Source organism: Halichoeres trimaculatus, unplaced genomic scaffold (genome assembly GCF_033239565.1).
Source record: "Halichoeres trimaculatus isolate MK-OKI-2021-1 unplaced genomic scaffold, fHalTri1.1 fHalTri1_scaffold_9, whole genome shotgun sequence".
In the NCBI taxonomy this organism is placed as follows: Eukaryota; Metazoa; Chordata; class Actinopteri; order Labriformes; family Labridae; genus Halichoeres; species Halichoeres trimaculatus.
In genome coordinates this window covers 10,572,624-10,596,335 of record NW_027437188.1, presented here as the reverse complement: position 1 = coordinate 10,596,335, position 23,712 = coordinate 10,572,624, and the positions used below count along the sequence as shown (strand labels likewise).

General features: G+C 44.2%; 1 protein-coding gene across 1 annotated transcript; it reads right to left on the bottom strand.

Annotated features, from left to right (window-relative positions):
• Positions 1 to 506: 506 nt before the first annotated feature.
• LOC141797986 (melatonin receptor type 1B-B-like) lies at positions 507 to 16,925 on the bottom strand. The gene is made up of 3 exons (XM_074679737.1): positions 16,415 to 16,925; positions 4,459 to 4,577; positions 507 to 4,119 (listed from the first exon to the last, which is right to left on the bottom strand). The coding sequence occupies exons 1-3, from the start codon at positions 16,608 to 16,610 to the stop codon at positions 3,370 to 3,372; spliced, it is 1,065 nt and encodes a 354-aa protein (XP_074535838.1). The 5' UTR covers positions 16,611 to 16,925; the 3' UTR covers positions 507 to 3,369.
• Positions 16,926 to 23,712: the final 6,787 nt, after the last annotated feature.

Sequence of the window (23,712 nt, the reverse complement as noted above, 5' to 3'; positions counted from 1 at the left end):
CAGGACAAAACCCACTACTGGAATATGAAAGAATACACTCTACATCAGGACCACACCAAACACTTCACTGACACAGCAGATGATAACACACCTTCACACACTTTAATCGGTAAGGTTTCTTATTCCTCACACCAGACATCAGTGCTGCCACATCCTACCTTAGATCCCCCATCAAATGTTGTTAGGAGGATTTATTATTAGCTTATTACTAACACACAGTTCAGTGACTTCTGTCTTTGTAATATTATTATGCTAACACCCAGCTGTGTGTCAGAGCACTGTAGAATCTGAATAAACATTGCCATGGAGCCTGAGGTGAATGTTTGGGTTCAGATTTTTCTGTTTGTGTTAATGAAGAAATGATAGTCTCTGTTTGTTTTCAGTGCTTTGTCATAAAGATTTTTAATCATCAGTTTGTGTGACTGAAACAAAGAAACATGAAGAAAATTAAAAAAAAAATGTTTTATTGACACTTTATTTTTTTACAGTGTGAAACTTTCCAGCTATATATTCAAATTCCATACACACACCTGACAATCTTCATCCGATTAAAGAAGCACTCAGTGACTGTAATGTTTAAATAGATTAAGGTATCGATGATTTCTGGGAGAATCTTTCACATTCTGTATTAAATACTCATACGACTTCCTGTTCTTCAGTTTAAAGAGTTTCTATGTAAACAGATCATTTTAAAAAATGACGATTTAAAATTTCTCTTCATTGTGGAAAAACTGAGGAAACAATAAGCCAATGACAGACTATATTTATCTGAGAACTGTGTGATGTTAAAGGTCTCTGAACTGAAAGGCTAAACAGATTTATAAACTTAGTCTGTGACCTTCAGACATGAAGGATGAAGACGTCCTGGTCTGCTGCTACAGTCTTCCTTGGAGCGTTACTGTCTGTCAGTAAATACTGAACTGTTGTTTCACATTTACAGCCAAGATCAAAGCTCAACTCACTCACTCTGAGACACTTAAAGGCTTTTAATTTGAAGGATATCTGCAGGAAGTGATGATTGACAGTGGCAGAGCTGCAATCTGTGGAGGCTGTCTTAAATTTGACCTAATCCTGTTCTCAGCCAGTAGTGGAGATGAACGCACACAGTGTCATTAACCTGTTTTCTCTCTAATGTCCAGCAGGGGGCGACTCCACTGGCTGTCGTGTTCAGAGTAGCTGTGTGACCTACGATGGTTATCTTGTGGATTATAGTTCACTGGAGGTCCAGAGAGACAGGACAGCAGGAGACGAGTTAGGGGGAGGTATAGGGGGAGTGCTCAGCTGTTCACCGTTAAATTAGCATTAGAGCTAATGAAAGCAACATTACCATGTGCTACCTTTGTCCCACTTTCTTTCCAAATATGGAGTAAAGACGTTTGGTTTTCTATGAAAATTTTGCAAACAAAATCTTAAGGAAAAAAGGAATAATAATATTTGAGGTAGATCACTGAGTACTTCTTTATCACCATTACCTTCATCACCATTACCTTCTTTATCATCATCATCACCATCATCAGTATCATCAGTTTCACTGTCTCTCACTCGCTCCTTCTAGGGGCTCCTCAGAGGGGCTCCTCTTCAGGTCAGCGTTGGTATCACAGGTGTGTCAAACCTGATCCTGGTGTTTAGTCTCATGCACAGTCTGGTCCAGCTGATGCAGCGTGCGGAGCTGCTGCTGTTACTAAGATAAACTGTTTGATTGACAGGAAGCTTTCAGCTGTGGAGGTCTCTGCTGGGGGTCAGGAGGAGCATGAGATGCATAGACAGAGATCATCATCGTCATTACTAAGATTCAGATTTTACTAAGATTTACCTGTAAACTGCATAATACACCGCCACCCTGCTGCAGACAGAATTGTGCTTTTAGTTACTGTCAGTGTTTCATGACTTCTTGTTGAATGTGTTCATTAAAAAGTTTCAGCAGTCTGACAGTTTTTAGAGGATGGGTTCTTAAAGGCGAGCTCAGACTGGAGCTCTAATATAAAATTTACCTCCGAAAAGTGAAGCTACACCTTTAGCTGATGAGTGATAATAAAACAACTTCTATCAACCATTAACCGGCCTGCAGCCTCCGGTCACCCTGCGGTCTGCAGGTGACGTCTCCTCTAAAACATCAGGCACTAATGGAAGCATCCATTAGAAATTTGAGGCATCGACCAAAATCAGAGTGAAGGTTCATCATGCTGCAGTGCATTAATCACAATCATTAGAAAAGAGAATCACCTGTTCTCAGGTAAAAACATTTGGTGCACAGTGTTTCATCAACTACACAAAAACCCACCTAGACCCCAAAGAGAACCTACAGGTCCAGGTAACATAAAACAGGGCTCACCTCTCCGAACACAGATAAACACATGACCAGGAACCAGGAACTATTGTCACATTCAGCCCAGAGGAACCAGGCTCCTGGTGTACTTCATGGTCCCAGCTAGAGGCACCATCATTTCAGTAAGGGGGCTGGGGGGTAGGGTATTGCATTGTTCTCTTATAAAGGAAGAACTGGATCCACATGGTCTCACAGTTTGAGAGGAAGTAATTAAGACCTCAAAGACTAGAGCTCCCTTCAGTCTTCGTGACTTAGGATTCCTCCAAACATTAGCATTAAACCAGAGAAGCCAACACATCTAACAATCTAACATTGGCTAATACAGCTAACATCAGCTCACATTAGCTGACACACCTGCTTGTTTCCTCTATTGGTGACCAGAACAACAAGACCTCAGAAACAAACAGTAACTCAGCTTTGGTTCTCTGGTTAGTCTCCGGTTCCTGAAAGTCTTTGGTTGACACATAGTTCACTCTCATTCATTAGTTCACTCAGAACTGGATACTGAAGGTAAGCCTAGAGCGGGATCTAATCTCTAATACCCCTTTGTACAAAAAACCCACAACAAAACAAAAAACTGGTTCCAGATGAGGTTCTGAACAGACTCTGGTGAAAGGGGGGGATAAGTAGTTGGATATGTTGGATATGAGGGGTGTCTTGGATCCAGTGAGTGTTCTCAGTTAAATAAGATGGATCATAACACATTCACAGATTTAAGGTTTCGGGAAGTGTCAGGATCTGTAACCGCTCCGTGCTGTAAAACGAACAAAGGTGTGGAGAAGTTTCAGACTTTTGCAAACTGCTCTCCTCTGTTTTCAGTGCAAATTCTCAGACCTGAACTCAAGACCACCTTTCTTGTTCTCTGCTCTTGGTTCCTGCTTCTGGTCTTTCGTGGTGTCTCTTGTAGCCTCTTGTGGTCTGAACTTGTGGTCTCTCTTGCAGCCTCTCTTGTGGTTCCTGCTCGTGGTCCCTTCTCTTGCTCTCTCTTGTGGTCTCTCCTGGTCAGAGGAAGAGAAGGAGCCATGGCTGAAGGTGGATCAGGCTCACAGGGACTCCCCCTTCACCTGATCATTGTTGTTCAGCCCGGGAGACGGTCGGCTCTTCATGGCCTCGGTGCCGCCCCTCGACGTCTCCTGGAAGAACAGGTGGGGCGTCCACACAGACATGACGATCCTCTTGTACTCCCTGCGGAAGTTCTGGTTGAGCAGTCCGTAGATGATGGCGTTAAGGCAACTGTTGAAGTACGCCATGAAGTAGCTGACCACGAACAGCCACTCTGGGATAAGGGGCACCACAGACTCTGGGTCGATCGCCACAGCTAGGCCGATGAAATTTAATGGCGCCCAGCAGACGGCGAACAGCACAAAGACCACGAACATGGTGATGAAGTTCCTCAGGTCGCTTGGCTTCATGCGAGGGCAGACCTCAGACTTCACCCTGCGTCTCACCTGGATGACCAAGATCCAGATCCGCAGGTAGCAGAAGGTTACCACCGCGATGGGCACGAAGAAGTGGACGATGACCACGGTGATGGTGTAGGCCGTGCTGACGGTCTGGGCGAATGTGCAGGAATAGACACGGGGGTCATACTGCAGTGATCCCACAAAGAAGTTTGGCACGATGGCGATGATGGTGAGCAGCCAGATGAGTGCCACCAGCAGCAGCGTGTTCCTGTAGCTGTACAGCTTATCGTAGCTGAAGCTATGACAAATGTAGCAGTAACGGTTGATGGCGATGCCAGTGATGTTAAAGATGGAGCCGATGACGCTGAGGCCCATCAGGAAGCCGCTCACCTGGAGGACAGAAAGAGAGAGATAAATAAATGTCTTTATCACGTGAAGTATCCCACTCTGAGCTGTGGTCAGAGGCTCAGGGACACTATGACTATCTGAGGCTCCTCCTCCATCCATCACTGATCAATGAAACCACATTAGGCTCCAAGGTCTGTGTAACTCCTGTTGCACCCTCCTTTGGTCTGCAAAGATACTGAAGGACAAACTCTTTGTGCTAACTTATAAATTCTTTATTTTCAGCTTCACACAAGGTCCACCATCCATATTTTACAGACTGTTTCAGTGTCCATCATAAGAGCTAACAGACTGTCAGAATCAGATTTACAGGGACAGACTGACCTTACACTGCGTGTCCCCCAGAGACCAGCCGTCATGGAAGAGAGCATACAACACCAGAGGATAGGGGTAGAACGCCACCACCAGGTCAGCAAAGGCCAGGCTCACCACAAAGACGTTTCCTGTACAGGACAAAAGGACAGGAATGTAAGTAGACGAAGAAGAAGACACTGAGGAGACACCAGAGAAAATTGGAGGAGAATCGGAGGACAGACAAAGAAGAAGCAAAGGAGATTAAAAAAGAGACAGAGGGGACATAAAGGAGACAAAGAGGGGAAACAGACAAGATGGAGGAGACACAGAAAGGATACAGAGGAGACATGGAAGAGACAAAGAACAGACACAATGGAGACAAAAAGGAGACACTGAAGAGACAAAAAGGAGATGCAAAGTAAACACAGAGGAGACACAGAAGACAAAAAGGAGACACAGAGGACACTACGGAGACACATTTGAGGCAAAAAGAAGACACAAGGGGACATGGGGGAGACAAAGGAGATAGGAGACACGGTGGAGACACAACAGTGACAGTCAGACTTTGTTAAGTTTTGGGTAAGTGTTAACCCCACACACACACACACACACACACACACACACACACACACACACACACACACACACACACACACACACACACACACACACACACACACACCGTAAACTGGAGGTGTTGCCCTGTCCCCCAGTTTATACTTTCTCCCTGTGACTCCTTCTTGGTAAGACCTACTCAGAGAACCCCACTCCCTTGCTCCCTTGCCTTGAACTTAAACTCAGCTAAAAATAGCAGAGTAATCTTTCATCTCTGATCAGGGCTCAGGTGTCAGAGAGTCTCACCTGACATCCTCCTCCTCACACCCAGAGCGAGGGACGGGGTGGGTGGCAGGTGTGTGTAATAAAGAGGACAGGTTCACTTAAACACAAAACCTGAAGGACACTGCAGTCATACACACACACACACACACACACACACACACACACACACACACACACACACACACACACACACACACACAAACACACAGTTTGTAATTCTCTTCGTTATCTTTTCTTCTGTGGTTTTCTGTCCTCAGATGAACCAATCAGAAAGGAGCTCCCTCTGCCTCTGTCCTCAGAGTTAATGATGTTCTGTCATCTGCCAGGTGTCTCTGATTGCGGCCGGCTCTGAGGTGACCTTACCCCTCTGAAACCTTCTGTCACTGCTGCAGTACGTCTACTGCTCAGAGGTCATAGGTCACAGATGGAAGGGTCAGTGAGGTCTGACAGTGACTTCAGCCACTGAGCAGGCCGACTTCCTCGTCTGGTGTTTTTTAAAGCATCTAAACCACCTGCTCAGGTTCAGCTTTCATCCACTCAGCAGAAGGAGCACAGATTCAGCCTCCTCTATCAAATATGAATCATTTTAAGCATCAGACTGTCAGCTCGCTCCCTGTGAGAGCTCATCATCGTTCCCATTAAACTGAAACCTCTTCTGTCCTTTCAGCTACAGATCCACCTCCAAGATATTCAAATTACTCTGTGAGGAACCACTCTGCACATGTCACTGCGTGACAGCAGCTCTGCATAGGTCGTTCTGCAAAGACCACTCTGCACAGGTCGGTTTGCACAGGCCACTCTGCATACATCACTCAATAAAATTTACTTCAGAAATCATTTCAGTTTAAGAAAGTTAACAAAAACATATTCTAACCCGGTTGGTAGTTTTATTTATTTATTTATTTATTCATTCATTTATTTATTTAATTGATTATTTATTTATTTTTATTTATTCGTTAATTAATTAATTAATTAATTTATCTATTTATTTATTTATTTATTTATTTATTTATTTCTCCTTATGAGCAATTTGTGTCTGTTATTTCCATAGCATTTAACTTTAATACGACGCACTGATTTTTCTATTCACACAGGATAAAGGACGTACAAAGATGTTTTTCTGTTCTGCTCAATGTTACCTGAGCTAAAGCATCTCAGTGTATTTGTTGCTCTGCCATCTCTGTCCTCTTTGCTGTGTAGAGAAGCCGTATGTTCCCTTTATCAGAGTATTGATATGATTGGATGAATTCAGAGCTATACTAATAAAAACACAGTCCTACTGATCCTAAGTGGAGGTTCACTTGTGACAGTTCAAAAATCAAGTCAGCGGCTGTGTGACAGCTACTCTGCATAGGTCACTTTGCACAGGTCACTCTGCAGAGGCCGCTCTGAACAGCCAGTTTTTTGCAGAGAGTATCTTTGAGCACACTTAGTCTAACCTGTTGATCTGTAATTCCAGTGTGCTCTGATATTTTTAAACAGGAGAAGCTTATGATCAGTAAAACAAAGCCCTGACACGTAACACTCTGAGACTTTACACTGTTGTTTTACACTCTGTGGTTTTACTGTCTCAGAGGAACATCAGATCCCCTCACCTACAGGTCTTTTACAACACATTGGGTTTTTTTTGTATCAGGTTTAAAGACTCTGTAGTATCTGCAGACATGAAGCAGAAATGAATTCATGGCTGCAGCTTGTCTCTCATTAGAGACGTACTGAGTGGACCACACATGTGATCAACTCCTCTGTGAAAGGAGCCAACACTCCCACGGGGTGAGCATTAATAATGAAGCTGCATGATGCTCCATCTGCACAATAACATTCATCCATCCATCTGTCTCCAGGCGCCCTGCCCTCCACAGCTGATCTTATTAAAACAGAACCAACGTGTGAACATCAAACATCTGAAATCTGTCCTGGTGCTGAGAGGAGACGCAGCCTGCTGCTTTAAAGTTTTCAGCTCATATCGTGTAATGCTTTATGTAATGTGTGTGACATCAGCAGTGACATCTTCGACGATTCAGCTGGGCGAGAGCTGATAATAAGAGTTCCTCCAAACAGCCAAAACGCTCCTCTGAATCCTTAAAATGTGTGTGTCTGTGTGTAGGGAGAGCATCACATGGTGGGGCTCAGCAGTAGTTGGACTCAGAGTCTCTGCAGGGTAAGCAGGGAACTGAAAGCTAACCATTAGGTCTGATAGAGCCTTGATAACCTCTGCAGCTCCTTGACTCCAAGAATGACACACCATCAAACCCCCACAGAGCTTTAAGCTACTCCTGAACCAATCAGAGAGCAGCATTCATGAACCGCTGAGGTGTGTTTGTTAGATTTAAACAAACAAAACGTTCATCAGTGCTCATTATCTCCAACGTTTAAACCCCAGAGAGAGATGAAGAGTTTGATTACCAACACATCTCAGCCCCATCCCGAGAAGCTCCTGCTCCCCCTGCCTCTCCTCCCCTTCTCTCCTCCTCCTCTTCCTCCTCTTCTGCTGCTGCTGAAACTTGCCTGCAGCCCGGGAGGTTTAATTGAAGTCGTTCATCAGAGAGTGTGGAGTCATTAAAGCAGAGACACGCCTCAGAGAACGCTCCTGGGCTGCACAAAGAGAGGGTTTACAATCCCTACGCTGCCCCCTGCTGCTCATAAATGTCACTGTAACCTCTGGTAACCTTCAAACACCCTCCTCTCACATCCAGCACCCTGTCATAAATCAGCCGCTCTCCTCCTTTCCCCTGATTACCTGACATCATCCCCTCTTCCATCATCTCATCTGTCTCTCCGTCCCTTTGTTCCCCAGCTTACACACTCTTTATTACACCCCCTCCTCTTCCTCATCCTCCTCCTCCTCTGCCTCGTCCTCATCCCCCTCCATCTCACCGTGGAGGCTCTGATGAAAGAGGAGGAGGAGGAATAAAAGGAATGGAGGCAGGATGTTGGATGAGGATGAGTCTCCTTCGATCCTGGATCACTTCAGCTGGCAGGACGAGCCAGGTGACAAAGCTCACTGCTGACTGATGGTGACAGACAGGTACAGGAGGGAGGAAGGAAGAGGAGGAGGAAGGAGGAGTAGAGGACAAAGGAGGACAGAAGAAGGGGAGAATCCAGCAGTGAGAGTTTTAATACATATGTATGACCATGTGCTGCTGAGTCCACTTTAAAGCTATTACAGAGAGTGACAGTGACACACACACACACACACACACACACACACACACTCACACACACAGGACACAGGACACAGAGGTTGTAGTGCTGCATCTTAACACACAGATCAGATTCTTCCACCAGCTGAGTCCTCTCAGAAAGAGAGAAACAGAGAGAAGCTAAATCTCACTCTGTGGACTGATCAAAGATGTTAAATTTTCCATATATGATGATTTAAAAAAAAAAAAAATCTACAGCCTTTTCAGGTACCAAGTGTAGCAGGTGTATAACTCTGTCTGTATTAACAAAACAGGGGGAAAAAAACAGGGATTGAACAAGTAGAGAGGTGTTGACACTGAGGAGCAGTGAGACCTCAGACTGAGCTTTTAGCAGAACGTTAAAGGGTCTCCAGAGAGTCTCCACTAAAGACGATCACTCTAAGAGGGTTTTTAAGGTCGGCAGAAGTTACACCTGAAACCTGAAACCTGATGGCTGGCTCTTAATCCTCTGTGACATCCTGATGGGATGGTATGAAGGCAGAGAAGGAGCAGAGCGCTGTGATGAGTCAGCAGCGTGTTGTGTAGGATGGATTACATCCATCAGAAACATGAGGACTGATCTGAACTCACACACTGTTGTTATTTACAGCTTCGATTTAGCATCAGCACATCATCCACTCTGCTCTACATTAGCTCAGCTCAGGATCTTATTTTAGCCTTAACTCCCCTACAGGCGACGAGGCGTTAGCGTGATACACAAGAAACAACACTTTTCACTGATTGGACCAAAAACCACCTCCTGTCAGCAGAATGTGGTTTGGTCTGGACGTGATGAAAATAAACAAAAACAGTCGGTAACAACATGAATCTGAGTGTGGTCCCTCCATTACTGAAGACTTGCATTACACCCGCAGAGAGAGATAAAGTGTGTGTGAGAGAGATTGTGTGTGTGCTTGGTGTCCGCAGAGACTCTAAATGAAGCAGTATTAATGATGTTAATTACACCTGTGACAGGTGTAATGTGTGCTGTGTCAGAGGTCTGTGAGGGCAGTGGTCACGTGACTTCAGCTAACCAATCACATGCCTGTGTTCTCATTAACCAGCCTCACCTCCCTGGGTCTAAAAGGTTTAGGGTGACGTTTGCCCCCCCTCCCCATTAGGCTGATGTGCCCTTGAGGATCAGGCTGACTGTCCCCTGGTAGCTCCAGTGAGCAGCTCAGTTTGTTAACTGGTTTTACTTGGCAGCTCCAGGTTCAAGAGGACAACAGCTTCACTTTCAGACTGTCACATTTTCACATCATGTGAACCAGGGGCAGCGTCATGGGTGGGCCCACCGGTCCCATGTCCACCAACTTTCTGGCAGGTCCATCTCAAACTTTTTTTCAATTTTTTATTTTTTAAATTGGTTTTGAAGAAGAACATTAAAAAAATTGTGTTGCTTTACGCTTGTTTTGTTGTTATTATTAGATGCCCGGTCTTTAAAAAATAAGCCAAGTTTGGTCATCTTGTAGCCTGTTGGTATAAAAGTTAGGAATTATTCGACCTTGTGGTATACCAGTAGGATTGTAGGATGATTTTTGGAAAAGACTGTAGATTTATGTCTTTTATTGAACTTTAGTTAATGTTGCCGCTCTTGCAGCCTATAATACATGGAAGGTTGAGGCGGCGCAGCCTATTGGTGGTTACAGCACTACTCTTTGGCCAGAGTAGGTGTCACAGCCAGGAGTAGACGCTTGAACTTCATGATAAGAAACGAAGGACTACAACGTTTTTCACCAGAGCAGACAGAACTGTTAAACCTATGAACATGATGCTCCTGTAAACAAGGCTGGCTGGAGTTTTGCAGCGCTGGTAAATTCACCAGCTGACCAGACCAGGAGAAGAACTCTGATCAGACCTCAGGGTCCAGGGCTGGTCTCTAAAAACTGCGAGACTCCCAGACTGAACAGCCAATTGAAGATCAAAAGTCTGTTCAGATTGCACAGCCTGACTCAGGTTTATCAGTCTGTTTAAGATTTAACAGTCTGACTGAAATTTTAACAGCCCCTCTCAGATTATGAAGTCTATCCCAGATTAATCGACCTGGTTCAGATTAAACAATCTGTGAAAATTGACTCAGCCTTTTTTCTGATTTTACAGTCTATCTCAGATTAAACAGTCTATCCCAGATAAAACCCCCTGTCTCAGATTAAGCCACCTGTCTCAGGTTAAACTGCCTGTTTCAGATTAAACAGTCTATCCTGGATTAAACAGCCTATCCCAGATTAAACAACCTGTTTCAAATTAAACAGTCTGTCTCAGATTAAACAGTCTATCCCAGATTAAACAACCTGTTTCAGATTAAGCAGTCCATCTCAGACTAATCAGTCTATCTGAGATTAAACAGTCTATCCTTGGTTAAACAGTCTATCCCAGATTAAACAACCTGTTTCAAATTAAACAGTCTGTCTCAGATTAAACAGTCTATCTCAGATCAAACAGTATATCCTTGGTTAAACAGTCTGTCTCAGATTAAACAGCCTATCTCAGATTAAACAATCTTTCCTAGGTTAAACAGCCTGTATATAGATAAGCAGCCTGTCTCAGATTGAACAGTTTATCCTTGGTTAAACAGTCAGTCTCAGATTAAACAGTTTGTCTCAGAACATACAGACTGTCCTTCACCGTGTCAGGTGATGTTCAGTTTGAGCAGAAGCAGCTCTGAGTTTAGATCCATGGTTGTGCGTGTGCGTCTCTCCTCCTCAGATCCTCATGAATTAAACACAGTCTGTTGCATAACCGTCTCGTTATGGTCTAAATTTGTGAGCTAGCAGCTGCACCAAGCTCTGGCTGTGACGTAACAGCTGATTAAGGGAACTCCAGTCAGTGTCTGTGAGCCCCTCAGCTCCTTTTAGCTCTGCTCTGCCAAAAATACCTTCTGCTCTATTTTTAACTCTGAGTGGCTGTTTGCAACTGCAGAGAAACGAGCTGAGGGGACGTCAGACATGTGAGGGAAAGACTGAATGAGGACACGTGTTCTCATCGTATGATAGACCTGAAAACTAAGATACTTCAAGAAAAAAACACCTCAATAACACAACACCTCAAAACTAACAGAGGCAGAATAGTTACGTAATATAACACAACTTAAAGTCACGCAGCGCAACAAAATGTGAGATAAAGTGACATAGAGTCACAGCAACAGGAAGTAAGGTAAAAGTAAGTGAGGGGAAATGTGATTAGTATGGTTCTGACATCACGAAAGGGCACCCAGGCCAAACAACAAGTGAATGCTGCAGCGCATTGACCTATAGTCCTCATCTGTTATAAATGAGTAACAGCTCATGACAGTAAGTTAAGTAAAGAAATAGCACATGTAATTTTTCCTGCTGTGGATAAGTTTCTCATTCTGTAGTTTAGTTACTCAGGCTGTAGTTTCTCCTGCTGTAGTCTGTCCTCTCTGAACTCTGGTTTTCTCTGACTTCAGGGTGACAGCAGGTGTCTGGATGGTAATATTCAGCTCCATTATAATGTGTGCTGCTCTGCTAAACAGGACAGGTTGTGTTTACTGAGGTGTGATGACTCAGAGACAGCATGACTGATTGTAACCTGCATCATGACACCTGCTGTTTGATGCTGAAGGCTCAGGTGTGAGCTGTCAGGTGCTCACAGGTTGTCGGGACCAGAGTCTGTCATCAGCTGCAGGGTCAGCCTCTGATGTTTGAATCTGTGTTTGATGGAGATTTTGTGAAGCTACTCAGCTGTAAAATGTCAAGGCTTTCTCTGCTTCAAGTAAACACAAGGAAAACATGTGGTAAACATGAAAAAAACATGAGGTTAACAAAGGGGTGGCATGAGGTGAACACAAGGGAAATGTGAGGAAAAACACGAGGTAAACATGAGGTCAACATGAGTTAAACAAAGGTGTTAACACAAGGTAAAGATGAGGTACAATGTGTTTTATTTAATTCATATTAACCTCTTATGCACCATACACAAGAGTGAACAAAATTAACAAAATTTTACACAAAATTGTAAACACAAAGTTAAAATGAGTTTAACATCAGGTAAACCAAAGGGTTTACATGAGGTCAAGATGAGATGGATGAGGTTCACATGAGGTTTAGATAAGATTGAGGGTTATCATTAAGATAAGCTAAAGATTAGGCTTACATGAGGTAAACAATGTCTTCAATGAGTTTCTGTGTGTGTGTGTGTGTGTGTGTGTGTGTGTGTGTGTGTGTGTGTGTGTGTGTGTGTGTGTGTGTGTGTGTGTGTCAAGAACAAAGAGCTGCTCTAACCCTGTGCTCTATAAATCAGCTAACAGAGTGCTATCTGAGTGACCAAGTAAATTTAGATTGAACTGAGAGCCATCAGGCTGCAGACACACTGATCATATTTAGCTCCAGAGGACTCAGACTGCAATTACACACACACACACACACACACACACACACACACACACACACACACACACACACACACACACACACACACACACACTCTTCTAATGGAATGACAGGATTCTGAGAGCGAAAGAGCAGAGGGCTGTTAGTCTGACTGTGTGTCAGTGTACTGACTGGCCTCATGCAGCTGTGTGCGTGTTTACCATCATATGTGTTTTTTTAGAGCCTGAAATGACTAAGTTTAAAAACAGTTAGGAGCGCCCTGCTCTCTCCCCCTTTCTCTCTCCCCCTTCGTCTCTCCCTCCCTGTCTCCATCTTTCTCCTCTGTGTTGGGGCGATGCAGAGGCAGATTGAGGTTATGTAATGTGTCGGGGGAGATGAAGAAGGAGCTCTCCCTGAGCAGCAGGTTTCTCCTGGTTTAAGAGCGGAGAGAGCAGCTCTATTCATTAAAGATTCACTCAGAGAGAAACTCCATCACTGAGCGAGGAGCCGCTCCTCTCTGAGAGGAGGCCAGGAGGAGTCAGGCATGTCTGTGAGGAGATTTGAGAGGTGTCACGCGCATGTGTGTGTGTGTGTGTGTGTGTGTGTGCGTGTGTGTGTGTGTGCGAGCATGCCTCTGTGTGTGTGTGTGTGTTTGGGGATTTCTACGTGTCTGTCGGGACATCTCTAACACTGACTGTCTTTGAGATGAGACTTAAAGTATGTGCTGTCACACCATGAACAACAGCCATGCATCATGCAACCCTCAGAGAATAATCTCACACACACACGCTCACACACTCACACACACACACACACACACACACACACACACACACACACACACACACACACACACACACACACACACACACACACACAGAAACTCAAAATGGGTCACAGAATGTCTGAGGCTGATCTGAGAGTGGTCAAAAGTGAAGCCAAAACATTCAGGAGCTCCCCCTGCTGTATGGTTTTGGTATAGCTCATAGTCTTCCCCCTCTATGTTAACAGATTGAACTTCAAAATCAAAAGAAGGAGCAGCACATCAGCTCCTCACTTTCACCAACAAACTGAAGATATCATTACCAGATAAGGTGGGTTAATTTTTTATTTATGATAACTGAACATACAGACCATTGACTGTATATAGAGTGAACAGTGTGGCTCCACCATTTACCATTATACGGTTATGAAGCAAAAATTCCCCCTTCACAGGCGCAGCCATTGGCAGCAATTGTGCAGAGTCTGTGCAGTAGAGACAGTGAGGGATTCTGGGAGAATCTGTGTGGAGCCGGGTAACAAAAATTAGTAATTATATATATATATATATATATATATATATATATATATATATATATATATATATATATATATATATATATATATATATATATATTTTGAGAGTCTAATCATTTCTTGACTCTACCTCCTGACATATTTTATCATTGTTACACATGACGTAAAACCTCGTTTTTCACCTCTTATAAATACTGAAAACAAAACTCTTCAGAACAAAAAAGGACCTGAATACAAGGCAGCCAAATGGTATCTTCAAATCACCACAGCAATCAGACATGAGAAACATTTCTGCAAAGTGTATTCATTTTTCAAAGTTTGACCACAGCCCATCTGGAATGACTGGAGAGACAGATTTTTTTTACCTTAACAGCAGCCAGCCACCAGGGGGAGCAGTTTTTGTGGCAACTTCACTTCGAGCTGAGCAGGGTGAGGTCCATTTTTTTTTTTTTACAGTTTATGATACAGACTTATCATCCCTACAACCCTTCAGCAGTTGGAACAGTCATTCATCACCTGAAACAATGCAGGTAAAAATGTGAACACAACCCTGGATAATGGATAATGTAAAGAAATGATAGATAATGATGAAATTGATGACGATGATGATGACGATGATGATGATGACGATGATGATGACGATGATGATGACGATGATGATGATGATTATGATGATGATAATTATTATTATGATGAAAATGATAACTATAATGATGATGATGATGATGGTGATTATGATGAAAATGATGATGATGATGATGATGATGATGATGATGATGATGATGATGATGATGATGGAATATGATAACCGATGATGAATAAAAAATGAATGATGAGGATAATAATGATGATGATGATGATAATAATGATAATGATGATCATGATCATGATGATGATAATTATGATCTTGATGATGATGATGATGATAATTATAATATTGATGATGATGATGATGATAATAATAATTATGATAATGATAATGATGATAATTATGATATTGATGATGATGATGATGATGATGATGATGATGATGATGATGTGGTAATTATGATAATAATGATGGAATATGATAACTGATGATGAATAAAAAATGAATGATGATGATGATGATGTTGATGATGATGATAATGATGATGATGATGAGGAGGAGGAGGAGGAGGAGAATGAGGAATGATGATGCATAAGGATGGGAGCCTGAAAAATGGATGATGATGGTGTTGTTCATGATGATGATGATGTTGATGATGCTTGCTAATGAGGGACAATGATCATTAATAAAACAAGGATGATGATGATGTTGATGATGTTGATAATGAGGAGGAGGAGGAGAGGGGTTGATGATTGATAAAGATGGAAGGATGAAAAGTGGATCAGGATGAATTATGAGGATGAGGAGGAGAAGGGGGAGGGGGTGATGATGATGATGATGGTGATGATCATTTTGAAAATGATGATAGATGTTGATGGATAGGGATTGGTACCTTTCACATCTGAAACAATATGGTATTATATGGTATTAAATTATTTAAAAGTAAATTGTCATATTAATCACATTTTTTTTCTTTAAATACAGCAATGCTGGGTTTATGATGATAATGACAATGATGATGATGATTACGATGACAACGATGATGATGAAGCTGATGATTTTGAAAATAATGATAGATAGTGATGGGTAATTATAATAACGAATGATGGATAATGAAGCATGATGGACTGTGGATGATAAACGTCAGATTAAGAGTGAATGAAGAAGATAACCGATGATTATAATGATGATGATGATGATTGATGAAAAGTGATGGATAAAGTTGATGCATGTAGATAAAATCTTTGAGAAGATGATGATGGATAAATAGGATGATAAATGGATGATGGAGGGATGACAGGTGTCAAGATGATGGATCCAAAGGTTTTGTCTAAAAGTTCAGATCATGGAGAGAAAAACATTCATTCATAACCGATTCCATGAATCTGAGGGGTGTTTCGCTCGTCCGTGAATCTGAGGATTAATGAATGAGCAGATTTTTGTGAACCCTTCTCTCACGTGCAGCTTCAGTCATTCATACAGAGCAGGCTCGTTCACGTGCACACATTCACATTTGTATCAGACAGCACGTGAGCTTGTTTATTATCCAGACAGACACACCTCCAGAGAAAGAGCACCAATCAGATCAATAACCGATCATCTGTCATGACAGCTCACTGACAACATGTATGATCTGTTCTCACTTACACACACACACACACACACACACACACACACACACACACACACACACACACACACACACACACACACACACACACACACACACACACACACACACGGCGTCCTACCCGCGTTCCGTAGTTTTTTATTCTTGAGCACGGACACGATGACCAGCAGGTTTCCCAGCACGTCCACCACCGTGGTGAAGATCAGCACGCTGGCCAGCGCCGTCACTGCCCAGGCGGGGCGCGCTGCTCCGGGGCTCGGCTCCGGTCCATGTCCCGTCCGGTTCTCCAGCAGAGCGTCATCCTCCGGCGGGTCCATCCCCCCCGCTCCCCTCCTTACACCCCGCGGTATGTGAGAGGGGTTTCCCGCATGCTGCAGCGCTGTGACAGCCGGATCTCGGTGATTCACACTCTGGTCCGCCGGCAGCCTCTGCCCGTCACTGCATCCGGAGTCTGGAGCCGCTCCGCCGCTGGTCCCCCCGGAGCGGCCCGCAGACCCACAGACCGTCAGGAGCCTGGTGCTGGAGCTCTTCCTCCTAGTCTTCCTCCTTCTCTGCCTCCGCACACCTCCTGCTCCTCATCTCTCCGCTCCTCTTACCCCTCACACACACGGTCGGACTCTCTTTCTCTCTCTCTCTTACACACCCACACTAACACACACACACACACACACACACACACACACACACACACACACACACACACACACACACACACACACACACACACACACACAGCCTCCTCTGTTGTCTATGGGACTGGAGGAAACTCTGAGCGTCCTCAGCATCCTAATGTGTCTCTTCGGGATCTGTGATGACTGGTGATATTTCAGGAAACACAAACGTTTATTTTTATTTTTATTTATTTCTTTTCAGAATGAAACGTGAAAACAAAGAGCTGAGATTTCCTCTCCTTGTCTTTAACTCTCCTGTGTTTTATTTTTACCCCACACACTCTATTATTAGCTCGCTTCCTTCTTTTTGTCCAGGCCTGGTTTAGTCTTCAGTGTCTCTCTGTAAGGTACGAGGAGCAGCTCCTCTGTAGACAAGATGAGACAGAAACTAAGGATTATTTTAATGATGTGAAAACAGGATGCAATGAACACCTTGTCAATTCAGACAAACAGAGAGCAGCAAAAGAGAGTAAGAGTTAAATGGGTTTACCAAGTCTGTCTCACGATCCTTCACTCTGAAGCAGTTAGAAGACTGATTTATTCTGGACTCTGTCTTGTCTGGAAGATGATTTTAAAGGACATGAGCCTAATAACTGAAGGCTTCACCTCCCATACTTAAGAGTCTGTAGTAACGACTATCATGCAATGCAATTCCACACCTCACTCCTCATCTGCTCACTTGCACATTTGCACCTCACTGTTCACAAGTTCACTGACAAATTCCCTATGACCTGTAACAATCTGTCAGCTGATCAGTCTGAAAAAGGTCCTGTGGGGACCTGTGAGTCCTCCAGACAATTTCTTTTTTGGGGGAAAAAAAACAACTGACAGCTTTGCTCCTGGCAGAACACGACCAACTTCCTCTAATGGTCAATATAAGCTGCTTTCTCCTTATCACAGCATCCTCACACAGGTACAGAGAGGGCGCGCGCACACACACACACACACACACACACACACACACACACACACACACACACACACACACACACACACACACACACACACACACACACACACACACACACACACACACACACACACACAGACTGGAGGGGAGCCAGTTTAATTCATTTACAGTGAAATTGGCTGTCTCTCTGTGGAGCTGCTGAGTGTGCAGAGCTCCTGCTGATGAAGATGAGAAGGTGCATGATGGGAAACAGGGAGGGACTACAAGGGGGAGGGGCCTCTTTATTTCTCTTTACCCCCATATTATTGTTTAGAGCATTGTGTTTATGGTACAGGAGTAACACTGAGGCAGTGTGAAGGTCCCAGCAGGTTTCAGATGTTCCAGGCAGAGTTAAGGTGGGACTTAGACCTCCTAACAGCTACAGCCTGTCAGTCAGCCACGCCCCTAGTTATGTGAAACTCATACTGTTTCCCAAACTGCGTACTTCTGCACTTACACTCACTATTTTGAGTGCACAAGTGCATTCACACTGACAGCACTTTGATTTCTTAGCTGCTGCACTCAAAACGGTCCAGAGGTTGAGTGTGGAATGTTGGACACTTTTAACTCTAGATGATCGCCATGTTGGCTTCGTAGAGGCAGGGACGGGAATGGGTCAAACATTGGATGATGGATGTAATCAATGAAAAGCAGAACACCTCTGAACAGTTGTGAAATGTGGTTGTAGTTTCCTGTAAGTGCAAAGCCGCAATGTTTGATGTGAGATTTTGTGCACTGTTCCAGTAAGTGCAGAGTGCACGCCATGTAAGTGTACTTACAGAAATACATGATTTGGGACTGAGCATTATTCTCAAGTAGACACTCAAGGGACCACAGGTTTTAACACTTCTGTTTCAGGTGCACTGCCGTGTGCTGCCAATTTGACAATTTGGTAGACCGTCTGTGCAGAGATGGGTGTTACCGCGCGCCAGGGGGAGTTGACAGCGCACCAGGGGGAGGTGTCAGCAGATTCATGTTGGCGCAGTGACAATTTTGTGCCAAAATAGTGCTCTGAAAGCTCGCTAGCTCCAACCTGGTCTATCGTCGGCACAAAGTGGAGCGCACCCTCCGCAGCTGTAATTTGGTGACAGGCGCACATGTGCGCACATGTCAACAAAGCCTCAGAGGCAAGTTTCCAGAGTGTCAGGCACATTTTAATGCAGTAAACAATCACAGCAATCACTATGTAATGTAACCGTCTGAACCAGCGTATACATTTATATCTATATTAACTGTCCCGTCACATCTGATGTCAGATTAAAGCCGTTTGTCATAATGGAAAGTTAACCTAACGGCAGCTGGAAGTTTGATGCACATCTTACAATAAAACAATAAACAGCCTGAACATCTGATACTGAGTACAGCTGGTTCTCTCATTTCATTTAATTCAAAGAAAAGAGGGAGAGAAAAGACGAAGAAAAAAGAGACAAAATAAATGTTTGTCATTCAGGATTTACCCGTGATTTCCCATATTTCTCTGTTTTAGGCTTTATTTTCAACATGATCTAAAAAGATGGAGTACATTATTGTAAGGAGGATGAGGCGGAGACACTGGGAGAGTATACAGTATATCACCAAAGGTTCTGCTATTTGGAGATGACAAACCAGGAGTGCAGGTGGATCAAAAGTATTCTGAATGGATAAGCCAGCTGTGTAACTGTCTCTTCATTTTTTGCTCCTATTAATGACAAAGGAACAGATTAAATCTGTCCCGGGAGCTGGCCCACACGTTGACACGCTTCGTGTCCTCCCATGGGCCCCGCTGTCCATTCTCCTGCTGCAGGGACAGCGGCTCAGACCGTCTCCGCTACCAGCACTGTTTCCGCGGTGCTGGGGATCAGTCAGACCAATCAGACGCTGCGCCTTGGCTGCAGGGCATTTAAAGGCGAGGAGAGGCGCTCATTTGAATGGTGAAAACAGCGCTCAGCTGTGTTAAACCCACTCACGGCTTTTCTCCTCCCTCTCTGCCATTTGTGCGGAGGGAGGCGTGGACGCGCAGCTCTGCGCTCCTCTGTGCTCCTCTGAGCTCCTCTGCGCTCCTCTGCGCTCCTCTGCGCTCCTCTGCGCTCCTCTGCGCTCCTCTGCGCTCCTCTGCGCCTTGACTGCGCCTCTCTTGGCACTGCAGGAAACTTGCAAAGTGCACCGGTCACGCCCTGTCCGTGCGGCGAAGGCCGGCGTAGGGCAGGTGCGCCTGTGCTTGTGCCTGGTCTATGAAATTAGAGCCCACAGACTCATCAGGAGTCATGTATCAGATCTTTATCTCAGGATTATCATCTCAGAGGAAAAGTCTAATTGATGATATCATCATGATAGTCACAGAAAACTATGAGATGAACCTCTGACTATCTGTCACACCCAGGTGGGGCTACACTTTATGGACTGCTCTAACTAACTGACTTCTCTAGCTTACCATCTTCTAACTCAACATGACTTGTCTTGGGGATTCTGCCTCACAGCTCATATACAAACCCAACGCTGCTGTGAAGGGTAACGACCACAGACTGAATGATTAATGGACGCAGTTTCCTCGACATCACCTGTCTGCTTCTAAAACAGATTTTTGAAGCATATCGGCTATCGCGGCTATATCAGAAGTGATGGGGCCTTCAAGTACAGCCATATGATGCCCGTTAGACATGTGAGCTGAGCTGTGCCTCTGATTGGGTGAGCTTGCGATCTTAATATCCTCTAAACAAGAGTGTGTAAAATTAGTGATTCAGACAGGAGACTTTTTTGAACCAGGCTGTAAGTAGGTTTATTTCTGCTGTGGAAATGGCCTTTCTTTTGGCTTGGTGTGTATGTAACTTCCAGTACTTCTGGAGCCAGCTTCAAGTGGACACTCGAGAAACAGATGCTCGCACTCCCGCACTTCCTCATATTCTTAGACCAGAGGTTGCCGAGTCTTCACCTTCTTCATCTTCGTTTTCTTTATATAGCTTCTGACCAAACCAATATGTTAACAGTTACTGAAAAAGTTCATTAGGATGAATCTGCAACAGTCCTCAGGTGAACCGAGATCATATTGTGTCCAGGGATGACTGAAGTGTGCGGTGAGAGGAGTATGACCGAAATATGCCTCAACGATTTGACTGCATCTGACCCTAATTCTCCTTTATGTGAGGCAGCAACAAAGAATCCTCAAAAACAGTTTATCCAGTCCCCCACCCTCCCTCCCTCGCCTCTCTCCTGCAGTGTGGGTCTGATTCATTCAGCTGCTATAGTCTCCTTGCCCCCCTCTGCTGCCTGTCATCAGTACTGCAGGCTGCAATATTTATAACACGTTTGACTTTAGTAACTAAACCAGTCCCCAAGTTACTCAAAGATGACCTCTTAATCAGACAAACCGTGCATTTATTTCAAACATTCCTTTTCTGCTTGAAGCAAAAAATAACGTAAACATAAGTCATGTCCCAAAACATGCTTTTATAAAAAAGAAAGATAGACCATTGCTCAAAAATCTATTTTTCTTGTGCAAAAATATAAATTATGCCTCAAAATCTTTTTTGTGCAGAGCGCAGCCTTGGCAGTCAGAGCATGTTTTCTGTTTTGATCTGAGGGAAGGAGTGGCTTGGGTCATGTGTGTGCATTCTCAGCATCTTGACAGGGAGGTAAATGGGATTAATACAAGTGTGTTTTTTATAAATATTAATGGTCTGTAGAGCAAGCTGAACAAAACCAGGACATTTTAGGGGATTTCCAAAAAAATCCCTCAGGACACAATTATATGACCAAAAAAGAGGACACGTTGGGGCAAAAGAGGACATGTGGTCACTGTACTCATCATCATCATCGTCATCATCATTATGTGACCTCTGCAGCTCAAACACCTTCAAGGTGAGGTGCTCTAAATGAAGGTGAGGAGGAGCTGCAGCTTCATGAATAAAAATGAATCCACATAAATAACTGCATCATTTACTCTGTCAGGCTGCACCGTGTCGCAGTGGTTAGTGCTGTTGCTTCACAGCAAGAAGGTCACCACGCCAGCTTCCTCCCACAGTCCAAAAACATGCGCATGTGTGTGTGAAAGGTGGTCTGTCTCTGTGTGTCAGCCTTGTGACCAACTGAAGACCAGTCCAGGGTGTACCCCACCTCTGGCCTGGGGAGGAGACCCTGAACATGAGAAGCTGTAGCATGGATCCACTCCAGCATAAATCACTGTCATCACACCTGCATGTATTAACCTAATCTCAACCTGAGTATGTGGTGGTGTGTGTGTGTGTGTGTGTGTGTGTGTGTGTGTGTGTGTGTGTGTGTGTGTGTGTGTGTGTGTGTGTGTGTGTGCAGGGGAAATATGCTGACCTTAAGGTTTCAGTCCAAAAAGCCTCATTAACACCTGTCGTGACGTGAAAGTGTGCTAATTAATATTGTGACCTTTGACCTTCAGGAGAATTGTTCGTGTCAGCTGATGAGTGTTCACCTGGGGAAGTCTCTGCTGTCTAAGAGTCCGTGATGTGTCAGCTGATTCATGTCATACCAGGATCACCTGGTGAGAACTGAACACATCACCTGAGTGGTGCAGCTTTTAATTAACATTGCACATTTGAAACAAAGCAGCTTCACCACAAACAGAAAGTGATACTTTATTTTCTCTGCAGCAGAGCTGGAAGCAGAGACGCTAATCCGTCTGTCTGTCCGTCTGTCTGTCTCAGAGCAGCAGAGCTGATCCACACTTCCTGCTTGTCCTCCTCTGAAAAGTGTCCTCTAAAAGTCATCCTCAGAATCAGGGGCTCTGCAGAGACGCAGCCTGCAGGGATCGCTGTGGGCAGAGATTAATGTGAGGAACATGCTGCAGCTGTTAATGCTGAGCCTGCACTTTAATTCCAGATGTCTTCTAAGGAGCTGACCCCCCATCCCCCCTCTCCATGTGGTCCTCCTCCTGCAGGAGAAACTCCTAATGTTGTTCCCCCTCTGCAGGTAATCTGTGTGTTCAGGTGACAATATGATCAGAGGTAATGAAAACTTTGTTTCCATGGTAACCAGTTTGCCTCGCTGAGCGTGCTCAGACTGCGAATGAAGAAAGAGGTGGTTTTGAGTTTTGAGCGTTGGATGTGACCAGCAAACCTCTGTCCTCAGGTGTCAGACAGATGGCGCGATGGTCTCAGCTGCTCCCCCAGGTGTCAGACCAGAGAATTTTATCTGTGTCATAACGGACTGTTTGGGGGGGCTGTATTACTTGTACCTGGTTTTGGTCTTACCATGGATCAGGAGCTGATCTAGCTGATCACATACATACAGAGACTGTGACAGTTACAGAGTCCTACTGATAAACACAGACTATTTGTTTCATGTAATGATGCATCCTCCTTCACACCATTCTGTTATCACTTTTGTAGCTGGACAGGAAGTGACACCTCTGATTCATGAGCGTGTTCACACTCATGAATCAGAATGAGCTCAGTGTGTTAACCTGAACTCTTCCTCTGCTGTGATTTGTCTGGGTATAAACTCAGGTTGTGGTTCACTGCTAAAGGGCAGTGTCTAGTTCCTGCTGAAAACACAGAGAGGACTGATTCAATGTGTTTTTTTCACTCATGATCAATGAATGTTTCTGAACTGACTCTACCAAACATGAAGTAACTGATCGTTTAGGGCCAAATTTGGGGGTCTGTGTTTGACTGTACCAACAACAGGAGTGTGTGACACTCCTTCCTTGAATCACAGTGCGGCAGAAAAACATGATCCTAACTGAGGACACCAAAAGGCTGTTTCATGCCTGAACAATGCTCAGGTTTGATTATAAAAACCTCCCAAGGCAGACAGTAAGCAGCTGATGGTGTGTCAGAGAGTATCAATATGAAT